Source organism: Pelodiscus sinensis, chromosome 1 (assembly GCF_052426305.1).
Source record: "Pelodiscus sinensis isolate ZL-2025 chromosome 1, ASM5242630v1, whole genome shotgun sequence".
NCBI classification, from domain to species: domain Eukaryota; kingdom Metazoa; phylum Chordata; order Testudines; family Trionychidae; genus Pelodiscus; species Pelodiscus sinensis.
Window position 1 is genome coordinate 336,069,808 of NC_143052.1, and position 21,254 is coordinate 336,091,061.

General features: G+C 45.1%; 2 protein-coding genes across 3 annotated transcripts in view; one reads left to right on the forward strand and one right to left on the reverse strand.

Moving 5' to 3' along the window:
* Nucleotides 1–21,254, forward strand: part of RAB30 (RAB30, member RAS oncogene family) — a 63,610-nt gene that overhangs the window by 36,579 nt on the left and 5,777 nt on the right. Inside the window, exons 2-3 of the mRNA XM_006132171.5 lie at nucleotides 14,996–15,096; nucleotides 18,138–18,221. Coding sequence (XP_006132233.1) covers nucleotides 15,004–15,096; nucleotides 18,138–18,221 — 177 coding nt within the window. The 5' untranslated portion in view covers nucleotides 14,996–15,003. The remainder of the gene's footprint in view (nucleotides 1–14,995; nucleotides 15,097–18,137; nucleotides 18,222–21,254) is intronic.
* The window catches only part of DDIAS (DNA damage induced apoptosis suppressor), a 78,605-nt gene continuing 63,942 nt past the window's right edge, over nucleotides 6,592–21,254 (reverse strand). The window contains exons 5-6 of one of the 2 annotated variants that reach the window (XR_016348569.1): nucleotides 19,649–19,817; nucleotides 6,592–11,151 (exon numbers count right to left, since the gene is read on the reverse strand). Coding sequence is in view for 1 of the 2 variants with exons in the window: in XM_014578109.4 (XP_014433595.1) it covers nucleotides 19,788–19,817 (30 nt within the window). In the remaining variant the exon portion in view is untranslated. Of the gene's footprint in view, nucleotides 11,152–19,529; nucleotides 19,818–21,254 lie in introns of those variants that run through there. The other variant, XM_014578109.4, reaches the window with a different exon arrangement.

Below are 21,254 nucleotides of genomic sequence, written 5' to 3' on the forward strand. Positions count from 1 at the left end.
CATAAATCATGAATCCCGTTCCCCAATCATTTTTGTTGACCTCCTCTGGACTCTTTCCAATTTATCCACATTCTTTCTGTGGTGGTGGGCCCCAACCGTACACAGTACTCCAGATGTGGCCTCACCAGTGTTGAATAGAGGGGAATAATTACTTCCCTCGATCAGCTGGCAATGCTCCTACTAATGCAGCCCAATATGCCGTTAGCCTTATGGGCGAAAAGGGCACACTGTGACTCATATCCAGTTTCTTGTTTACTGTAATCCCCAAGTCCTCTTCTGTAGAACTGCTGTTTAGTCAGTGCTTGGGAGTCTTTCATCCTATATCCTATGGGATTCCCCATGTTTTAGATTACCAAATTGCCGAGCAATTAAAGGACTTGCCCAAAGTTTTGTGGTGAGTCAGTGGCAGAGCTTGTGTTCTTATTTCCAGTTCCTGTTGTACACGCCAGATGTTTCCTCTCTACATGAAAATGCAAGAGCAGCAATTCTTAGTGTTCCCTGTGTCAGAATGCACTGGCATTAACACCTATGCTAACAGAATGCTGCGCTGATTCAGAGAGAATTTCTCAGAGGGCTTGTCTTGGGAAGGATTCATTGCTGCACTTCAGGCTATGTTATAAAATGTGTGTGAGTGGTGCTAATTAAGGGGTCCATTTCTGCTCTCATTGTAGCTGATGATATAATCAGATGGAACATTTAAAAAAAGGCTTTTTTATTGTACAATACACCTACTGTTCTCACAGATGTAACATCTTGACTTTTGCAGTTTCGACTTTGATTATTGTTACTGTAAGAGAACTAACACAAATGCATGTAATCCTCTAATAGGGCAACACAGAAATCCTCTTAAAGGAAATGTCTGTTTTGCTTTGGAGACTTAAAGATGCAGGAAATCAGACTGCAGTTGAAGGTACTGTGGCTACTCTTCAGGAGGTGCAGCTGTCTAGACACTCTTGTTAGTAAGATCAAATAAACAAATAAGGTGTCCGGCAGAATCCATTACAATGCCCAGGAAAGTGTTATTTTTACCTTGACAATTTTGCTCTCCTCCTTGCTGTTCTTGCTAATGCTAGTTAGTAATGTTTGTGAGGCCAGCTACAGTCTGAAGAGTAAACACTTCAGTTTGGCAGGCCTGAGAGCAAACCCCCAAAGTGCTGAGCAGCCAGCCAAGATCCTTTCTGCTGCCATTGCTCCTGTTGCTCAATTTGCACAAATGGCAACTTGCTTTAATATAGCAGCAGTGAATTTTAACCATATAAAAAGGACAGATTGATTGCTAGTCATCCATTTGCTGTGGCTCAATTTTAGGTACATTTTAACTGCCTTCTGAGAGTTCCAGCTGTGATGGTGCAATCTCCCCCTGAATTACCAAAGGTCAGTGAAATGAACTGCAAAGATCATGGCTATCATCCCACTCAAGGCTGTAACTCACCGTTCAGCGTCTGTGTCTGTCCCTCACTGCCCATTCCACTGATCCCTGCGACAGAATGTAGTCCGTTAGCTCCAGCGCAGAGGGTGATGCTGTTAGTTTTGGTTCAGTGCCTGTTGTCATGACCAAGATAACATCCCTCTGACTTTAGAAATGCAATGTTCCATCTCTGTAAGATTGAGGCCTTCCACATCCATTGCCTTGTGGACCAAATTTCCCACTGGCATAAGCTCCGTTGACTTAGTCTCCTGCTTTTGCAGTTTGAATTTGGTCTAATGTCACAATTTGGGATTAATGCATGCTACTAGGAATGTAAAAAGTGGCTACAATAGTGTAACAAATTGTTTAACTGGTTAACCACCAGCTGCAAGTGGCCAGGACTGCGCTGGTCCCAGTCCCTGGGTTTGCTGCAACCATCAGGGCTGGTTAACTGTGTACCTTGTAAGCAGGCTGATAAGCCATCTGCTTACTGGGTAACCAGTTAGCCTCTTATATCCCTACCTGCTACTGTGGTTCTCTTGTTGACTTTCAGAACACTCCGCTGTACTGAGGTGGGTGCATTGTCTAATTGGCACCTCCCAAAGAGAGTCTGTCATGGCAGCTCTGATGGTCCTTATCGGCACAGGAACAAACACCTTCACTTGAAACAGTGTCTTGTGTGCTTTTAAAAGATGCGAACAGTGCCTCAAACAGACAGCAAGCCCCCAGCAGCTGCTGGAGGTGAATAGAGGATGGTAGGCAGAAAAGGAATATCCATCTTGTACGAGACTAGACACAAGAACCTCAGGCAGAAGATTTGCTTTAGTCTCTGGTAGGGATGTAAGCAAGTAGTTGACTACTCGACTACTCACTTTCCCCACCCCTTGCTGCTTCTGTGTCAGCCGGTTTCCCCCCAGCGCCATCTCCCCAGTGCCACTTGCCCCTCCATCAGACGCAGCAGTGTGGGAGGGGAGGGTGGCCAGGGGAAGCTGCCATGAAGCAGTCCCTGCCCGTGGTGGCCTGGGCTGGCTGCAGGCAGAGGCTGCTCCAGCAGCAGCCCCTGTCCGTGGGGTTCCCAACAGACAGGAAGCTGCAACCCCTTACAGACAAGGGCTGCTGGATGGCTCAGTCCTGGCTCGCGCCAGGTCCAGGAGCTACCCTGGCTGCAGCTCTGCAGTTTAAATGTAGTAAGAACCAGGCACACAGGAAGGCATCCCTTATTGACTAATTGTGTAGTCGATAAAATTTTATTGACTACACGATTAGTGGATTACCTACCTCTTAACATCCTTAGTCTCTGGGCATGCCAGTATCCTTTTCCATCCCCTTTGTGTCATGCCTAGTAGAATTATAGCACAAAGGAGTGTCTCAGGCCAGTGTGTCTTAGAGGCAGTGGACTCTGAATAATTAGTTCCCAACACCAAAAGGGGAATGAGATGGTGAGATTGTAGAGATAACAGTAGTAAATAGTTATCAGAGATTTTGCCCATGAAAGCTCATGATACTGTATATATTTTGTTAGTCTCTAAGGCCACAGGACTCCTCATTTTTTAAATTATCAGAGGGATAGCTGTGTTAGTCTGTACCTGTAAAAACAACAACGAGTCCTGTGGCATCTTAAAAACTAACAGATTTATTTGGGCATAAGATTTTGTAGGCAAAGATGATAATGAAGTGGGTCTTTGTCCACAAAAGATGATGCCCATAGAAATATGTTAGTCTTTAAGGTGCCATAAGGCTCCTTGATGTTTTAGGGTGTGTCTACACTGCACCGTAACTCGAAATAAGATACACAATTTGCGTAGTTCAAACTGCATATCTTATTTCAATGCTATTTTGAAATAGCTTATTTTGTCATTTGGCGCTGTCTACGCAGCACTACATTTCAAAATAAAGTGCTATTCTGATACGTCCCTTACTCCTACTAGAATGAGATTTATAGGGACACAGGAATAACGAGCCCGAAATAACAGGCTTGCTGTGAAGACGCAGGATTGCTATTTCAGGATACTGTAGTATCCTGAAATAGTATTGCAGTGTAGACGTACCCTCAGTTAGTAGTAAACAATGGCAGTTTTTCTGACTCGGTTATCTGTGGCGGCATGATAGCATTTATTCAGAAACCTACAGCTTTTTAAGGGAAATTTTATTCCTTGTTGAAGAGCTGCCCACATGAATGTCTGCTGGCTTTCCACACAAGACACATTCCAGTTAGTGTTTTTGGCTGTGGTTTTTGAAACCTTTTCATATTTTTTCCCCTTTGTAGAAGAAAGGAACAGCTTTTGAGTAGATTAAAAGCCATTTTTGGCTACTGTTGATCAGCACAGTTTTCCACAATTTTAAGGTCTGTCTATTCACGCATGTGTTGGCTTCTTGACTCTTTGCATGCTATTCCTGTAGACATGCTGTATTTTGGATGATGCACTGTACATGCGTAGGCACCATAAGCTATTTGAATTCCATGTCTAAACATGTCTTGGAAGTCTGTGTAAAAGTTGTTTTTGACTTTTCCAATTAGTTTGAAGGTCAGCAGTCAGAACTCATGCCCTATTGGATAAAGGTAAATAAATGTGGGTGGTTGTTTTAAGCATAAACATCTCTGCCTTATTTTTCCACTCTCTATAAAAATGTGCTTTCTTTTTTTAAAACCATGGAAGAAAAAACACATAGCAAAAACTGCCTGGGACACATTTGCATATGCATTCCCTGTTCAGTCACCATTATATATGTTCACTTCAGCTGTACTTTTTAAACCACATGAAAAATGAATCTTTGTGTCCATTTGCAAATAGTTGCAGTGTAATGTCTGTTTTAATATTGTCTCAGTAACATAGAAGCGGTTGCAACACACCACCATAGATGTCCAAGACAAACAAATGCAAGCATTAGCTGTATTTGATGGAATGTGGTGCTCTGGGTTTTTTTTTCCTATACATAATATTTTGCTCTTAAAGTAGCTTCTATTTGCAGAAGCTAAAGTATTTTACAGACTTTGGCAGGGAGCGCCTGTGTGCCGTGAAAACTCTTCAATGTCATTCTGATCAGCACTTCTCCCATCTGACAAAGCAGCAGGGAGCTGAGAAGCAGTGTGGTTGGCCCAGGTCCCTATTATATCTGCCATGGAAAAATCCCTATGACTTTTCTATGACAGCGAGGGAAATGAATGTTGCCAAAATAAAATATTGCGGGAAACTCCATGCAGTTTGTCCATGCAGGGGGCATGAGCTGGGCTTACATTTGCATCCCACAATCCGTTGCAAATGAAACTATTGTATTTATATGTTAGGTAATTCAATAGCGTGTCTGGACCTGAGCGCTTTGCAATGCATAGGCCTGCAAGGGATAATTTGATGGCTGAAGAATTAGGCTTATCTTTGAATCTGTATTAACTGTAATATTTTCTGTATACCTAAGTAGGGTTGCCAGATGGTTTAACCAAAAATACCGAACCCCTCCTCCTCCAAAAAACAAACAAACATGGGAAAAATTCTGTTGGGGGGAAAAAAGGGGAGACCAAGGTTGTTGCGCAAAAAAATAAAATAAAATAAAACAGCGTTAAAACAGCATGGCGCTTTCAGCTCTAGTGGGAACTGAACTCTGGATGCAAAAGCATGATCCTGTCCTCCCTGAGCTAAAAGCCTCCTCTGATAACTCAAAGTCCCTGTGTCATCATGAGGTTTGATTTGATCTAGGCACTAGTGGGGGACTGTTGACACGGTGTAAGCGTGGGTTTCATGAATGACAGTTATTGCTGGTTCAAGATTTCTGAAAGTGCTGGATCCTGACCACGACTGTAACCACTGCATTCTGCTACAATGGACAACAGTCATTTATTTGTATTACTAATAGCCAAAAGCTCATCAGACTGGTGTGGCAGTTGGGTCAAGTAACCCACCATCTGTGCAGTCTCCCTCATATAACCAATGAAATTGTTGCATGTGAATTAGCTGTTGGCCAAGGGTGGTGATTGGTTGAGTTACCTCTGCTGTCACTCTTGGGATGACATAAATACATGCTGCACTGTAGCTGAAAGCCAGGAATGTTGCCCGACTGTAGAGTGGCTAAGAATTGAAAAATTGGTTGGTAACAGATTACAGATCCCAGTGATGATCGAACCTAGTGAAATTCTTAACAAAAAGATCACTGAATGAAGCTGCTAACTGTTTCCATCACTTCATGCTAGGGATGTGAGTGAGTCATCAACTAGTTGACTAACTGATAAGCCTAGGTTTATCGGTTAGTCAAGTTGACTACTCGCATTTCTCGCCCCCTCCCCCCCGACTTCCTGCCTCTGTATCAGAGTCAGTAAAGTGGGGGGAAAAGGAGCTGGTGCTGGGAGGGAGCTGGCTTAAAAGTTGGTTCCCCCTAGCACCGTCTCCACAGAGCTGCCTGTCCCCCACCCCGTACTGCTGCCTCTATCAGAGGCAGCAGCACGGTGGGGAGAGTGGCAGGGGAGGCTTCCGCAAAGCAGAGGCTGCTCTGGCTGTGCAGGCAGCCCAGTCCTGGGATTGTTGATATATAGATGCTAGGACCTACAGCCAGGGTGGGCAATAAGTGGCTCACTTGGTTGCCAGGGTTAGGCGCTGGTGACTGCAGGATGCTTGGTTTATCTGTGTGTCTGCATGCATGGCTACTCTCAGCTCCCAGCCGTGGTTTACTGTTCTCTGCCAATGGGAGCTGTGGGAAGTGGGGTGGGCCAGACTATCACTTTCTATAGCTCCCATTGGCCAAGAATAGTGAACTGTGGCCAACGGGCGCTGAACATGGCCATACCCATGGATGCACAGATAAATAAAGCATCTGGTGGTCCTAGGGGCTAACACTGGCAAACCATGTCTGGCCCACAAACTGCTTATTGCCCACCCCTGACATAGAGGCTCCTGTCATTGATTGGGGGCCCATATGCGCTGTGGATAACAATAACAACACTAATGGTAATAAGGCCATCTCAGTGTTACATAGTGCTTTTTCTTCCATAGATCTCAAATGCTTAACATAGGATGTTAGTATCACGGCCCCACCTCTGTAAAATGGAGTAAACTGAGGCACACAGAGATAAAGTGACTTTCCCATGGTCATTCAGCACGTGAGTGGCAGAGCTAGGAACAGAAGCTAAATCTCTTGAGACCTTCTCCAGTACTCTGTTCCCTACAGACACCACACCGGCTCCCGTTAAATATAAAATATAAATGCATTTTATTTTATGTGCATGCAAAAATATAAATAAATCACAGTATAGATGTTTGCACATAATGAAAAGACTATTTCTGTCTCAATGACTTTATAATCTAACCTTAATTAATAGATTGGTTTCTGAATAGGCATTGATGTCAGCAGGAGGAATGCTGGCCTGTGTAATGAAGGAGTCATAGTGCAGGCTGTACTGATTCTGTGCTCCAGATCCTTCGCTTTTTTGTTTTTGTTGTGGAGAGAGGCAGAGTAGAGGGTGAAGTGATGGGGCATGTTCCACATTCTTCTTTATAAAATGCCTTTTCAGTACAAATTTGTGCTCTATTGAAGTGCTCCATGTTACAGACTAGAATTCTGGAAAAATGTGCATTTTACACAAACACTGGGATTAGAAGAATGCAACTAACATTTAACTTTTGTTTTTGTTTTCCCCCACTCCCAATAAAGGACAACATCAAGTCTCTTGAAACAGCACTAGGAGCTAAAAACCTCATGTACCTTGTTTTTCTGAATTTTATTCCCTCTGTACTATTGTTAACAAATGCACCACAGCTGATCTGATAGAAAATTTAAAAACTCTAATTTATTCTTCATTATTATTTTTAATTTCATCTTAGGCTGGTCAAATTTTACTTTGGCTCTTCGTCAGTTTCACTCTCTGTTTCTATTAAAGTATAATATGCTGGGCTGCCCTCTCTCTGCCTGTGGAGAGCTCGGACACCTCTCCCTCCCCTCCCCCTTGGATAGGGGCTGCTGCCAGACCAGCTTCTGTTCACAGCCAGCCTGGGTCGACTTGGACAGAGACTGCTTTGTGGCAGCCTCCTCGCCCCCCCCCCCCCCCCCCCCCCGCAGCAGCCTCTGTCTGCAGGGAGCTCAAACCCCCTTGGACAGGGGCTGCTGCCATCCTGCATGGGGCAGCAGGCAGCCTGTCTGGGTGGGGAGCTGGTTTTTAAACTGGTTCCCCTTGCAGACCAGCTCCTACCTGGCACCCCAGATTGCTGCCTCTGATAGAGAGGCAGCAGCACAGGGTACCAGGGATCTCCCTGAGAGTGAGGCCAGGAGCACACTGGATGCCAGCTCCGCCCACAGGCACTGTCGAATAGTTGTATAACCGACAATATTTTGTGCGCTTACATGGCTATTCCATTACCTGATATCTCACATCCCTAATCTCTGCCCCTTAAGTCCTTCTGTTTAGGTCCCATTAAAGTCTGCCATCAATCAGGAAAAACTGACTGTCTACAGCGAAGACAGTGAATGTTACTATATACAAAGTGAAAACAAATACATACTGTGATGGGTTTGGTTGCTGGGACCCCTTTGGGACTGTCACTTGAGGTGCTGAAATATCACAGAGCCACCTTCCTGCCCTCCTGGGTGCCCCTCAACTCTGTCGTGCTGAGCCAGACCCTCAGGCTTCGTCCAGCAATGACACAGAGACGGGGTTACAGCTCTCTGTAGTATAATAAAGATACTGAGATCAGCTCTGCTCTGGGAAGGCCCAGCTAAAGGGACTTGTCACAGCACCCAAATGCACCGTCTCAATGGGACCTGAACCCTAGATAAATCCATCTTACCCTGTATAAAGACTGATTCAGGATAAGCTCATGTTGTTCACGTTCTTTGTTTGGTTTTAAAGAAAGAGATGCATAGCTGCTCCCACCTTCCGGTACAATTATTTACACTGGGTTTATTAATAAACAAAAGTGATTGATTGTATTAAGTATATAAGGTAGGACTGAAGTAGTCATAAGAGATAGCACACAGAGTAAAGTAGGTTACTAAGCAAAATAAAAGAGAACATGCAAGCTAAGCTTAGTATACTAAAGAGATTAGTGACATGTAATATCTCACCCTCATAGATGTTCTAATAGGCTTCTGGTCCAGCTGTTCCCTCAGATATTTCCTGAAGTCATGTTGGGTGGGGAAGCCAAGGAGCACTCATAACCTAGAATACCTTACATCTCACCCTTAAATAGGAGGTGTTGATCCCCTCCCAGCTATTCATGGAAAAGTTCATGGTTTTAGATGGATTCCAGTCTCCAGTGACATGATCACATGTCTGTGCAAGACCTCTGTCTTCTCTCTTCAGGGGCTGACCCACGTGGCTGCAGGAAGTCTAAATTCTTGCTAATGGGCCATTATAGCCCTGAAGTACCATTAATGGCCCTCACTTAGCATGACTACATTAATAACACAGGTTTATACTCCATATTCCCAACTTGATCTACAAAGATGACACGTCCATATAAATGAAAATCATATTCAGTAGTTTATAACTATTCCAGAGATATCTTACATGAAGTATTTTGTATAAAGCATATTCCAGATATGTCTTATTCATATTCATAAGCATATTTTTATAAAGCATATGAAATGCCCTGTCACATGTGCATTAAAAAATTGGGGCAGGGAAACAGGAAAATGTTGTTTGTTCTAATCTTTGTTCTAATGATCTTATGTTTTATTTAGATTCTTCCCCTCCACCCTAACTATATTGCGTGCGCGTGCATGTATGTGCATAGTTATTTATTTATTTTATTTTAATGTTGGCAGTGCTCCTTAAAAATGTCTAAACATGTTTGGTTCAATATATGGTAAAGCGAAAGACCTGTGCTTCAGAGCTGAGCTTTGAGACACCAAGTAGCAGCTTGAAACTAGTTTTCTTTTGAATTACATCTTCCTACATGTAGTGGCAGTTCTAATGGATCAGCCAACACAGCATTTGGTTGCTATAACAGAAGAAAACTGTGTGTTTTCCAAGAGAAGGCTGTGCATTGACATGCAGAGCGATGGGCGCTGATATGGCAAACACACTGAACTTTGCTCACATGTGTAGTCCCGTTGAAGGTGGGTTCTATGTAAGAGCGATCTCTGCAGTTTATTTATATATTGGTATTGATTCCTTGGGAAGGATAGTGAGTGCAAGTCATGCACATGCTTACACAAGGTCTGAATTTGGCCTCAGACGTAAGCCCTGCTTCTAGCAGAGTTGCTCAACCTGAGAGAGAAAGAAGAGCGAGAGGCTCCATGAAGTCTATTGGAGACCTCACATCTATTTTGTGTGGGAGGTGCTCTGATACTACAAAGATCAGGGATTAGTGGTAGCATAAAACTCTAGGAGAGGAAAATAATGTGACAAGCCCACCAGGCAAATATGCGAAGGCATGTCAAGCTTTCAGTGTCACCCTTTTAAAATAAGAACTCGGTTGCTCCAAAACAATTAACATTTCCCATCTAGCTTTTGAATCCTTGCCCGTAACTTACACTGCTTGTTCTGTTATTCTGAGTGACTGTGCATTGTATGTTCTGTCAGGATGTCAAAGATAAGGAGGAACCTTCTGTTCCCTTCCAGACAAATACATGGAAGAGCAATGCAAAGAGCAGATAAAAAGAAACTATCCAGTCTGTAGGAAGCACAACAAAAAATACTGGAGAGGGAAACCAGGCTCAGCTTGGGATAACTAATACATGTGAAGGGAGCCAAATGCAAGGAGAATAAAGTTCCCTTGGAAAGAAACTAAATCAAACTGGAAGTTAAATTCTCAGCGGAATAAATCCTAGGGCACTTCTTTTCTGCAGATAAATTCCTTGTCCATGGCACATGCTGAACAAAATATTAACCCACAAAAATATCTTAGTCATCCACTAACTCGGCTGTGCTACATGCAGACAAACCACTGTCAGACTAAAAAGAAAAACAAAGGGGGATTCTGCTGACTTTATTCCCATGAGTGGGTCCCACTCGTTCCTGGCAAGGTGAAGGAACACTACCAAGCACAGAACTTCCACAGCAGCTGGGTGGTGTAGGCAGTAAGTGTCTGTCAGGAGGGAGCAGCGTGGGGGGGGGGGACAAGCGTACCATGGGGGTCTCACTAATATGTTTGAGAGGCAATAGAACTGCCTGTGGCCCCATTGTGCTGGTTTCCTCCTTCAAGAGATTTCTTTGGGACGTGGAAGATGTGGATTGGAGAGTGCATGGGGACCTCCAAGTCAGCAGGAGGACTGTGTATGAATGGCTGGGGCAGTGGATAGATTTCCCCTGCTCTTTTTCCCCCTCTCTAGCATCCTCCAACAGCTGGACCTCCGTTGTCCATGAGCCCCTATACTCACAGACTCCAGTGTTCAGTGAGTGGCATTGTGACCTGGCACATGGGGTCGTAGTGCCACTCATGTCCGATTCAGTCCAAAAGTGCTTGGATCGTGGCCCAGGTGGCACGTCTTCTCTGGGCTTCATGGCTCTGGCTGGCAGTAGATAACCCTGGGGACCAGAGTATGCTTCTGGGAAGAAATGAGCTCTCTCCCTCTCAGAGTGATTTGTCAGGTGGTTTTCTTCCCTTTGTGTCACTTCTGGATTTCAGTGTGGCTGTGTGAGATCCAACTTCTGCTTACTCATGTTAAGTAATCATGCTTAGCGGATCACACGTGAATAATAAGGAATTGTTTTACTCTGAGTCGGTAACTAAAAATACTAAGTGCTGTGTCACAGTTCCTTGGAGATGCACTAGTGCCTGGCAGCAAGAACGACTGTTATGGTGGTTCAAATGCTCTTGCTGGATTGAGAGAAAAGGGAAAGAAAAATGCATTCATATATGACTGAGAAGTGGGTCTGGCCCACGAAAGCTCATCATCTAATAAACCATCTTGTTAGTCTTTAAAGTGCTACATTGTCCTGCATTTTGCTTCATATATGACTGAGTCATCAGAAAATGTCCTGTGGTTGAAAGTTATAGAAGCAAAAATGTGATAACAGTATTTAATATAATGTTTTGATTAGCCAGCGCTGATACTGCTAGGGATCTGTGCTTTGTGTTTATGTATAATACCAAGGATTCGTAATCAAAGACCCCAGTCCCACAAGAAGCTCTGTGCAGGTGAATCCCCCACTAGGGGGACCCCTCTTCCACCTATCCAGATTCCCGAGATTCTTGTTTAAACCTTCATCTCATGCCTTAATGCCGGGTTATGGAAGCCCCACGGGCCACAATGATACTCAGCCCATGCCGAGGGCCGCAATTTGTGTGATTGCATGTACAGGCAGTCCCCGGGTTACATGGATCCGACTTACATCAGATCCCTACTTACAAACGGGGTGAGGCAACCCTGCACTAGCTGCTTCCCTCCAGCAGACCAGGGAGATGCGAAGCTAGCACCCCCCTCCAGCAGACCAGGGAAACGCGGAGCGGCTTTCTCAGCAGACACCTCAGCTTGAGAATAAAAGACTGAGGGAAGTGAGGTGTGGGAGAATAAAACTGAGCTCTGGAGAAATGTTTGGGTAGAGTTTCCCCTACAATATGTACCAGTTCCGACTTACATACAAATTCAACTTAAGAACAAACCTACAGTCCCTATCTTGTACGTAACCCGGGGACTGCCTGTATATGCAAGTAAATATGCAAATAGCTTCTTTCACACTGACAGGCATGAATACATAAATTAAGGCAAGGCTACACAACACACAGGCCCCATTTAAGTCAGTTCTGCTGATATTAACAAAATGCAATTTTTACCCCATTTCCACCCATATGATAGCACTTTAAATGAGCAATGACAGCCCGGGAATTTAACTACTAAAATGCATATCAACAGAAGACCATTATATTGATAGGGTTGCCAGGTATCCAGTATTGACCTGGACGGTCCGGTATTTTCACCTCCTGTCCAGTAAAAAAAATTCAGAAAATACTGGATACCTAAAATGCCCAGTATTTTCTGATTTTTTTTCCCTGCCAGGAGGCGAAAATACCGGACACCTGGCAACCCTAGAACACACTTGGCAACTGGGCCCAACCCCCGGCCTCCCCCCTGACTCCCAACACCCCCCGCCCCCGGATCCCCTGCTTACCTAGTTCTGCAGGGAAGCTGCATTTTGGCTTGATCAATAACACAAAATGGCCGCCAGCAAAAAGCCTAAAGACCAAGGGGAAACAATGCCTTCCCTGGGTCTTAGTGCGCAACTGCTCCCCTGTTCCTGACTCTGTTATAATGCTGTTTTATTTATTTATTTATTTATTTATTTATTTATTTATTTATTTTTGTGCTTAATAACTCTCGGAGTCCTTTTTTGTTTGTTTGTTTTTTGCTCAACAACTTTGGTCTCCCCCTCCCCCTTTTTTCCCCTCCCCCAACATAATTTTTTTCCAGTGTTTTTTTTTGGGAGTGAGGTGAGGGAGGGGGATGTTCAGTATTTTTGGTTAAACTATCTGGCAACCCTATATATTGACTACTTTTTTGTTTTAGCTCTCACTCGCGGGCTGCAAACAAACGGGCTGCATGCCGCGTGTTGAGTAGCCCTGCCTTAATGGCTCTAATTTCTGCTGGCCTAGATGCCAACCATATGGTCCACTAAAAAAGTAGGTGCAAGGGACATCTTCCTGTCTCATTATCTAATCACAGCAACACCCTCTTTGCATCCTTTCACTAGCTCCTCCCCCTACCCCACTGAGTACAATTTAAGGGCCTTTCCCCATCTAGCCAGTATTGTTTCTGCTCTGCTATCTTATTAGACTGCCAGCCTTGTTTTCCCCTTGCCAATGAGGGCAGGTTTGATTGTCTGCTTCTCTGAAGGGACTGGGACAGCGTGGGAATAAACTCCCTGACAAAAATAAGAAGGCTTCCACCTCTTCCTCTTTTTAAAACTCTTTAAAATCTTTCCTCAGCCATAGTACCACCAAGTTGCTATCTTTTAGTATTAGCTAGGCAGGTGGAGAGCTAAGATTTTGGCTTTATGCCAAACCCTGTTTATTTTATTGATAGCTTGTTTCCTATTTACTACCCACCCCCTACCATCCTCCCCACCCCCATTTCATCCACTTGTTGAATCCTGCCAGGTGCAGACTGCAAACTCATTGGGGCAGGGGTGCCTCTTTGGGATGTAAAATCCAATTTAATTGGTTAACCAGTTAAACGTATTGGGCTGGTTGAGCTGGACCCTGCCACTTGGCAGGAGCAGCCATGTTTGAGGTGGCCCATGGAACAGCCCTCTGCCTCCAATGGGTAGGGGTTACTGGTTAAACCTTTCATGTCCCTAATGTCGCCTCTGCTGTTGATTTGTCCAGTGCCTAGCACAGTGGAGCCCTGATTGGTATTGCCAGTTATCAGAATATGAACTAGGGATGTAAATGTGTAGTCAACTATGCAATTAACCAATAAGCCTAGGCTTATTGTAATCTACTCAACTACTCGCATTGCTGTATTAGAGGCAGCAAGGCAGGGGAAGCAGGAGCTAGCGTTGTGGGGAGCTGGCTTAAAAGCCGGTTCTACTCAGCACCGGCTCTATGGTGCCTCCTTCCCCACCCTTCCCCGGTGCTGTCTCTATCAGAGGCAGAGGCGTGGGGTGGGGGCAGGGGAGGTTGCCGGGAAGCTGCCTCTGCCCACAGCAGGCCCAGGCTCCCTGCAGACAGAAGCTGCTTTGTGGCAGCAGTCCCTGTCCGCAGGGATCCAAGCTGGGATCCCCCCATGGACAGGGGCTGCTGTGGACAGAGGCTGCTGGCTCCCACCTGCCATCCTATGTTGCTGCCTCTTCTAAAGAGGCAGCAACATGGAGTGGCAGGGGGCTCCCTGGGAGTGGAGCTGGAGCGCATTGGCTGCCGGTCTAGCCCCAGGTATATAGAATAGTCGAGTAACAGGTAAGAATTCACGTGGTTACTTGACTATTCAATTACCCAATACCTAACTTCTCTAATATGAACAAGTAATGTGTTCTCTTTAGAAAGAGAAAACTTGTGGCTTAGCCCAAACCAGATGCCTTGGGAGCAAAACGTGTAATGAAACCTTGTACCTGTCTCTCCAAGGCTTATGTAGTTTTGTGTGTGTGTGTGTGTGTGTGTGTGTGTGCGCGCGTGCGGGGGAGGGTTGGTACTGGCAGAAACTAAGCAAGATAGGCTCATAAACCAGCATCTGTAATTCCATGTAGCCGGCAGCCTGGACACTGAGGATCACACTGAATGGAGGTAAAGTTCACACTCAGTCATCTTTTTACAACAGAGCCTTATTTTGCCTCGCAGGATGGCAAAGGTTGAATTGGCTCTGCTGGCTTGTGCTCAGGTTTGTGGGCATGTGAAATGCCTCTGTGTCAGTAAGGTAAGCGCCCTCTCACCATTGTAGATGCAAGTCTCTTATCTTATTAGCCGTGCAAACTCTGTAATAAACTTTGCCCTGAGTATTTGGAGGAGTAAAGTTCACCAGTAACTCAACGGATCGCAAAGGTGCATACTGGTTTCCCTGTTGCAAGGGAATCTGAAAACTGCATTGCTTTGTTAGTGGCGCCCTGCGAGAAGATCACATGCCAGGCTCCTGAGAGTGAAGCGACAATGCAGAGCTAGCACAATTACCAGCTGGGTGAGCCTCTGCTGATGCTTCCCCTTTGGCTTATTTATATTTCTCTCTCCCTTGCAGCTGCGTAAATGAGTATGGAAGATTATGATTTTCTGTTCAAAATTGTTTTAATTGGCAACGCTGGCGTGGGGAAAACCTGCTTGGTCCGACGCTTCACTCAGGTAGGACATTTCTGTTGGGGAAGAGGCTTCCGTGCTTTATCAGGGCAGTTTTTGGTTTGTGTGGGAAAATGCACTTGAATGAGTAGCTGCCTGTAAGATCGCTTGGAATCTGTGGCTGTGAAGTGAGGGGTTGCCTGCAATGCGGATCAGGGAGAGCACTTGGTTGTAACTAGCCCCATCTTGGCAGCTCTAGAGAGAAAAACATGGCGACATGAGATGGGCATGATTTTGGTGGGCTTTAGATCAGACCTGTATGGGTCATAGAGACTGAAGTACCCTCTTGCTGCAGCTCACTGCCACCCCTTTTCTTCCCTGAGTCCTGCAGGGCAGGGTATAAAAGGCATGTTGGTGGGAGGTTTGGGAAGCTTTCACAGCTGCTTGAAACTGCTCTCTAGCTAGAGAAATTCAGTGTCTGGGGTTGTCAGTGCAGCACCTTCCCTCCCCTCCCCTTTAAAAAAATAGGCTTTGAAAGGGCATTTAATGATGACTGATGCTCCATTTTAAAATCAGAGGTAACTCTGAAAAAAACTCTCAGCCCCCTGCATGTGTGATCTACACAGCTGAAGCCTCCCAGTAGAAATGGGGGTTGAGAAGGTCCCTGCTTGCCTAGCAGAACATGAAAAAAACAACAGTGTTGGGGCTGATTTCCTTTTCTGTGCAGCAATCCTGGGGGAAGGGAGAGGCAGGGTTTCTGTAATCTGGGCCAATGGGGAAGTTTTTATTTTTTAAGTAACTCCAATTATGGTTTTCAGTCAAGTTTCACTTTAAAGTCTCAGCACTTTTTCCCAGTGATTGGTTTTACAAATAAGTCTCTGGATATCTTAAGTTCACTCTTTTCCTCCCTCTTCAGCTACAAGCAAATTGCTGGCAGCACTAGAGCTAAACCCAAGGGTCTAAACTGTAAAATCTGCAGCTAATTGTGCTGCTCCCCAAGTTTTGGCTTGCTGCTGCTGCTAGCAGAGGCAGATATGGCCAGAAATCAATGTGCCTTTGTGTAGGTCTGCAGGCCTGGAAACTAATAATTGAAAAGCTATTATTATTTTACTTTTTATTTTTGCTTGGGTCCCTTTACTTCACTATCCCTAAATATAATACTACCAGAAATGTAAGTTACAGCCTCTTGACCAGGCTACTGTCAAGATAGCAGCTGACTGTTCATTCACTCACACAAACGCTAGTGTAAAAATGCAAGAGTATCGTTTGAAAAGTGGCTTTCACAGAGTTGCATTGAAGTGTAGGGGAAGTGGAAATCTGTGATGACAAAATGTTCTTTTCTGAGGTTTTTGCCACCTCTCATTCTTAGGAACTGAGAAACTGACACTGAATCAGTTAAATGGCCAATCTAATCCAGCGCCCTATCTCTGACATCTGTCAATATCAGATTCTCCAGAGAAGGGTGTAAACATCTATCCTTCTTTTCTGTTTTCTCCTCCCTTTTCTCTATTCCCCTTCCCTTTTCTTGTCCCTTCCCTCCCACCTCCCCCACCTCACAAATCAAGTTGTTTCCCCACCTCCCACTGGTCTGCGAACCCCTCTCTGCCGGGCCATGGCATGTTGCCAGGCCACGCCTCCAGCTTTTATTTAGCCCTCCTGCTGGGGTTCCCCTGGGAATTTCCTTCCCACCCACTTACCCATGCAGCAGCAGGGTAGTAGGGCAGCAGGCAGCCAGGTGTGCTGCAGCTGGAGGCAGGACCACGGTGAGGCTGTCCTGCAGCCGCTACACGGCTGGGCCAGCGGTGCTGCATAGAGTGCAGCTGCCCTGGCAGGCAGGCCCAAGCACTGTGTGGAGCGAGCCTGCCAGCAGGGCCAAGCGCCCCGTGATGGGCAGCTGCCCCTGCAACCTGCTTCTCCTCCCTCTCTTCTCAGCGGGAGCCCCCCCCCCTCAATCCCCTGGCCTCTAGCTGCTCCCAGCCAGCAGGTACACATATTAATTATTATTATTATATGATATTAAATGCATAGGAAAATATGAATATGCAGAATGTGACAGCAACCTGTTAACTTCTGCCTCTTTAATTCTGGTGCAATTGAGGCAAAAGGTTTGGACCGGCGAATACTCTTTAACAAGTATTAGCAACTATCTTACTGGTTTTTTTAAATGTATGTGCAGCAGTTTTTCAAATTCTTGTTAACCATCATGTCCCCCCTCCTTTGATTTGCCTGATATGCCATGGGTTAAAATTACCATAATAGGTATGCAAATAAATTAATTGACACAATTAATATGCAAATATTTCAGTGCTGGTCCGCCAACAATTTTTGAATCAGTTTGCTGGTCCGTGGTATAAAAAAGGTTGGGAACCACTGCCTTACTCTATGGAAAAGAGTTGGAGATGCATTGGAGAGACCTTTGTACAGCAAGAGACATGATTTATTGGCCCAACTAGAATTGATTTTGCTGCTATTCCATGCTGTGGATTCCCAGCACAATCACTTAGAAATTTGTGTATAGAGTGGGGGATGGGGTGGTCTAGAGCTCCATTAATTAGGACAGTAGAACAAATGAATGAGTGGTACAGAGGTCTCTCTGAATTAACAGGTCATAGATTCCAAGGCCAGTCTGACATCCTGTATAGCCTGGGCCATAGAGCTTCCCAAAAATAATTCCTCGAGCACATCTTTAAAAAACCTCACCCATTCTATCGTGATTTTAAAACTGCCAATGGTGGGGAATCCACAGCAACCTTTGATAGATTGTTACAGTGGTTAATTACCCTCATTATTAAAAAGTTACTCCATATTTTCAGTCTGAATTTGCCTAGCTTCAACTTCCAGCCACTGGATTGTTTTATGCCTTTCTTTGCTAGATTGAAGAGCCCATTATTACGGACTGCGATCAGACCACCCTAAATTGACTCTGTGTTGTTTTCCCATCTATTGATACTTTTCTCTGATGGAAAAGATCTGTTTGGGGAAAGGGGAGTAGAAAATTAAAGAGGAAATGGGATGGGACAACAACCTGGAGGGGATTCATAAGCAGGCGAAATCTTCTTTTTCATCTTGCCACAAAATCTCCGTTAACCCCTTTGCTTTCTTTGTAGGGGCTCTTCCCACCAGGTCAAGGAGCCACTATCGGAGTTGACTTTATGATTAAGACTGTGGAGATAAATGGTGAAAAAGTGAAGGTAGGAAGTGAGGATGTGATTTGTTGTGTTACTGTCTGGCTTTAGGCAGAGCGTGCAGTGTTCATTTCTCTAATCTGTGATGGAAGCAGTTGTTGGGTGTTGGAAGCTCTGTAATGACACAGGAGAGTGAGAACATGCCTGTAGCCTTATTTCCTGGAGAAGTCTGGACTTTTGAGTCTTGTTCCTGGCTCTGATGGACAGAGGCACAGCACTTAAATGAAATGCCCATCCATGGGGATTATAATGCTGTACTTTTAAAGAAGGGTGTTGCAAAGCTCTGTCCATATTTGTATTGCACTTGCAATACATGGAGGCGCAAAGAACTATTTCAATTCATCCGGTTTTTACCAAACTCCCGTTAATTCAGATGTGGTCTGCTGCCCCCATCCCTCCACCCAGCTGAAGCCACTGCAGCTCTACTCCTGCATAACGCCTAAGGTTGATAGGCTTTGACCTCCAGGCTGTGGAGCTTTGCAGGACTGAAGGGCCCTAGAAACACCTTGTTTTTGTTGAGCTGGGCAGCCTGGGAGAAACTCTAATGTGACAAGGTGGATGGGAAGCAGTATGATCCATAGAGCCCTATACGCATCTGCATCTGTATCTGCAAAAATGAGGTATGGATGTCCATGTTGACATCCGTGGATGTGGATGCCCACGTATGTAAAGCAGATATCTACAAATTTACAGGGTTTTAGATACAAAATTTGTATCCACATTCATATCCACAAAATGAGCTGCAGACATCAGCATCCACAGCTGTGGGTCTCATTGAACACAACAGAATTATTCCTATGTATGAAGTTAGAGATGTGAGTGGAGACTGAGGTCTATAGTAGAGGCATCAATGTCTCCAGTTCCTGTGGCATGTCCGACCAGGCCCAGCCCCCACTGCACTCCTTCCTCAAGCCTTCACCCCCACCTCTTTCCTACTCTGCCAAATTCTGCTCCTTCCCCACCTCTTCCTGACCCTGCTCCTCTTCTTCCCCCCAAGCATATCTTGAATACACTGAACAGCTGGTCATGGTGGGCAGGAGGTGTGGGGTGAAGCGGGAGAGGACCTGATTGGTGTGGTCAGCCAGTGGGCAGGAGGATTGGGGGTAGGGGAGGAGGAATTGATACACAGAGATTCCAGTGAGCGCTAAGCACCCACTATTTATTTTTCATGGGTGCTCCAAACCTGGAGCATCCACAAAGTCAGAAGCACCTACGGTCTGTAGGAGGTTTCCCCAAGAAACAACATCCAGATAATTTAGGGCTCTTGTGTAAGTCAGACAATATCCCCAGGGGAGACCATAACATGGGAAAATATAGAAGGTAAATTCACTTATTTGGGTAGCAATAAGTTGAATGGTGATAAACACAGACACACACATTTTGTCTGAAAGCAGATTATCAATGAACAGAAATTCTAGGGCTTTTTTTCTGACCTAAATATCTACCAGGCAGATTGAATGACAGCTAAATCCAATCACAGGAGCTTCTTTCTCATTCCCCAAAGCAGCTTCTTCCAGTTTCCAAGTTCATGATGTTGGAGTGACAGAACATCACCTCATCAAAAAGCCTTTTTCAGCTGAGAGAGATCATGCCTAGAATATCCTGCAGATATACAAAATGTGGACACATGCTTTAATAATTGTTTATTGAACAGAAACATCAAGCCGACAGAAACAAAACCAGTTTGCAAAGACCCTGATTTTTAAAGCAGATCGAACCTGGCACCTGATTTGTACCTACAAGGAACTGTGCTTATAATATGGCAACCCACTTTACTGCAGATCTAAACACTTTCCCATCTAAGGCCGTGTCCAGACTCAGGGGTTTTTTCGGGAAAAGTAGCCTTTTCCCGAAAAAACTTCCCCTGCGTCCAGACTCAAGCCGCGTTCTTTCGAAATTATTTCGAAAGAACGCGGCTTTTCTTTCGATGGCGGTAAACCTCGTTTCACGAGGAAGAACGCCTTCTTTCGAAAGTTCCTCTTTCGAAAGAAGGCGTTCTTCAATGTAAAGAGGCCGTCTTCGAAAGAGAGCATCCAGACTCGCTGGGTGCTCTCTTTCGAAAAAGCGGATTTCTCTTTCGAAAGATCCGCCTGCAGTCTAGACGCGATCTTTTGAAAGAGGCTCTTTCGAAAGATGCTTTCGAAAGAGCCTCTTTCGAAAGAAGCCTGCAGTCTAGACATAGCCTAAATGCCATGTGTCAACAGAGCAGTCAGATGCCTGATTGTTGTGAATTGGTACCACAATTAATTTTATGTCCACAAAATCAGAAACAGTTTTTCAAACTCAGACAATGGTCATGTCACAGAAGCAAATATAGTGTAGATTACCCGTGATGCCATGATTGACACAATTTAACTTTCATGTTCCCCTTGAGCAAGAATCTCAAGTTTTGTTTACTCTGTTGTGGGCTACTGAGTACAGAACAAATTTCCACTGACTTTAACCTTTCCACCAAAAGTTGCCAAAATGTAGCTGGTCTTTCTGATCAGATTTCAACTATTCAGCTGTCGAGATATAGTGACAGGCAGTTTAAAATCCAAAGCTTGAAATAGGTTGAGTTTAGGCAATGGGAATAGACAGCCCTCCCCCACCAGGACTTTGGGGCCAGCTTGCAAACCTGCTCTGGTCTGGAATGGCCGGCAGGCTGGGAGTTTGAGACCTCTGGTGTAGGCAAATCCATGCTCTGATACAAACCCAGAGCTCCCTGTAGCATGGGTTCCCAAACTGGGGGGCATGAAGAAATTCCGTGGTCCTGCCTCCAGCTGCAGCACACCTGGCTGCCTGCTGCCCTACTACGCTGCTGCTGCATGGGTAAGTGGGCGGGAAGGAAATTCCCAGGGGAACCCCAGCGGGAGGGCAACCCAGCCTCCCCCCCATCAAGTTTTGCTGCCCCGTTCAGTTCCTTTTTTCCTTTTGCTCAACAAGTTTTGCTGCTCTTTGGGGGGCAGGCGTGAGGGTTTTTCAAAAATCAAAAAGGGGGGCGTGATGCCAAAAAGTTTTGGAACCACTGCCCTATAGGATCAAAGCCAGTGTTATTTT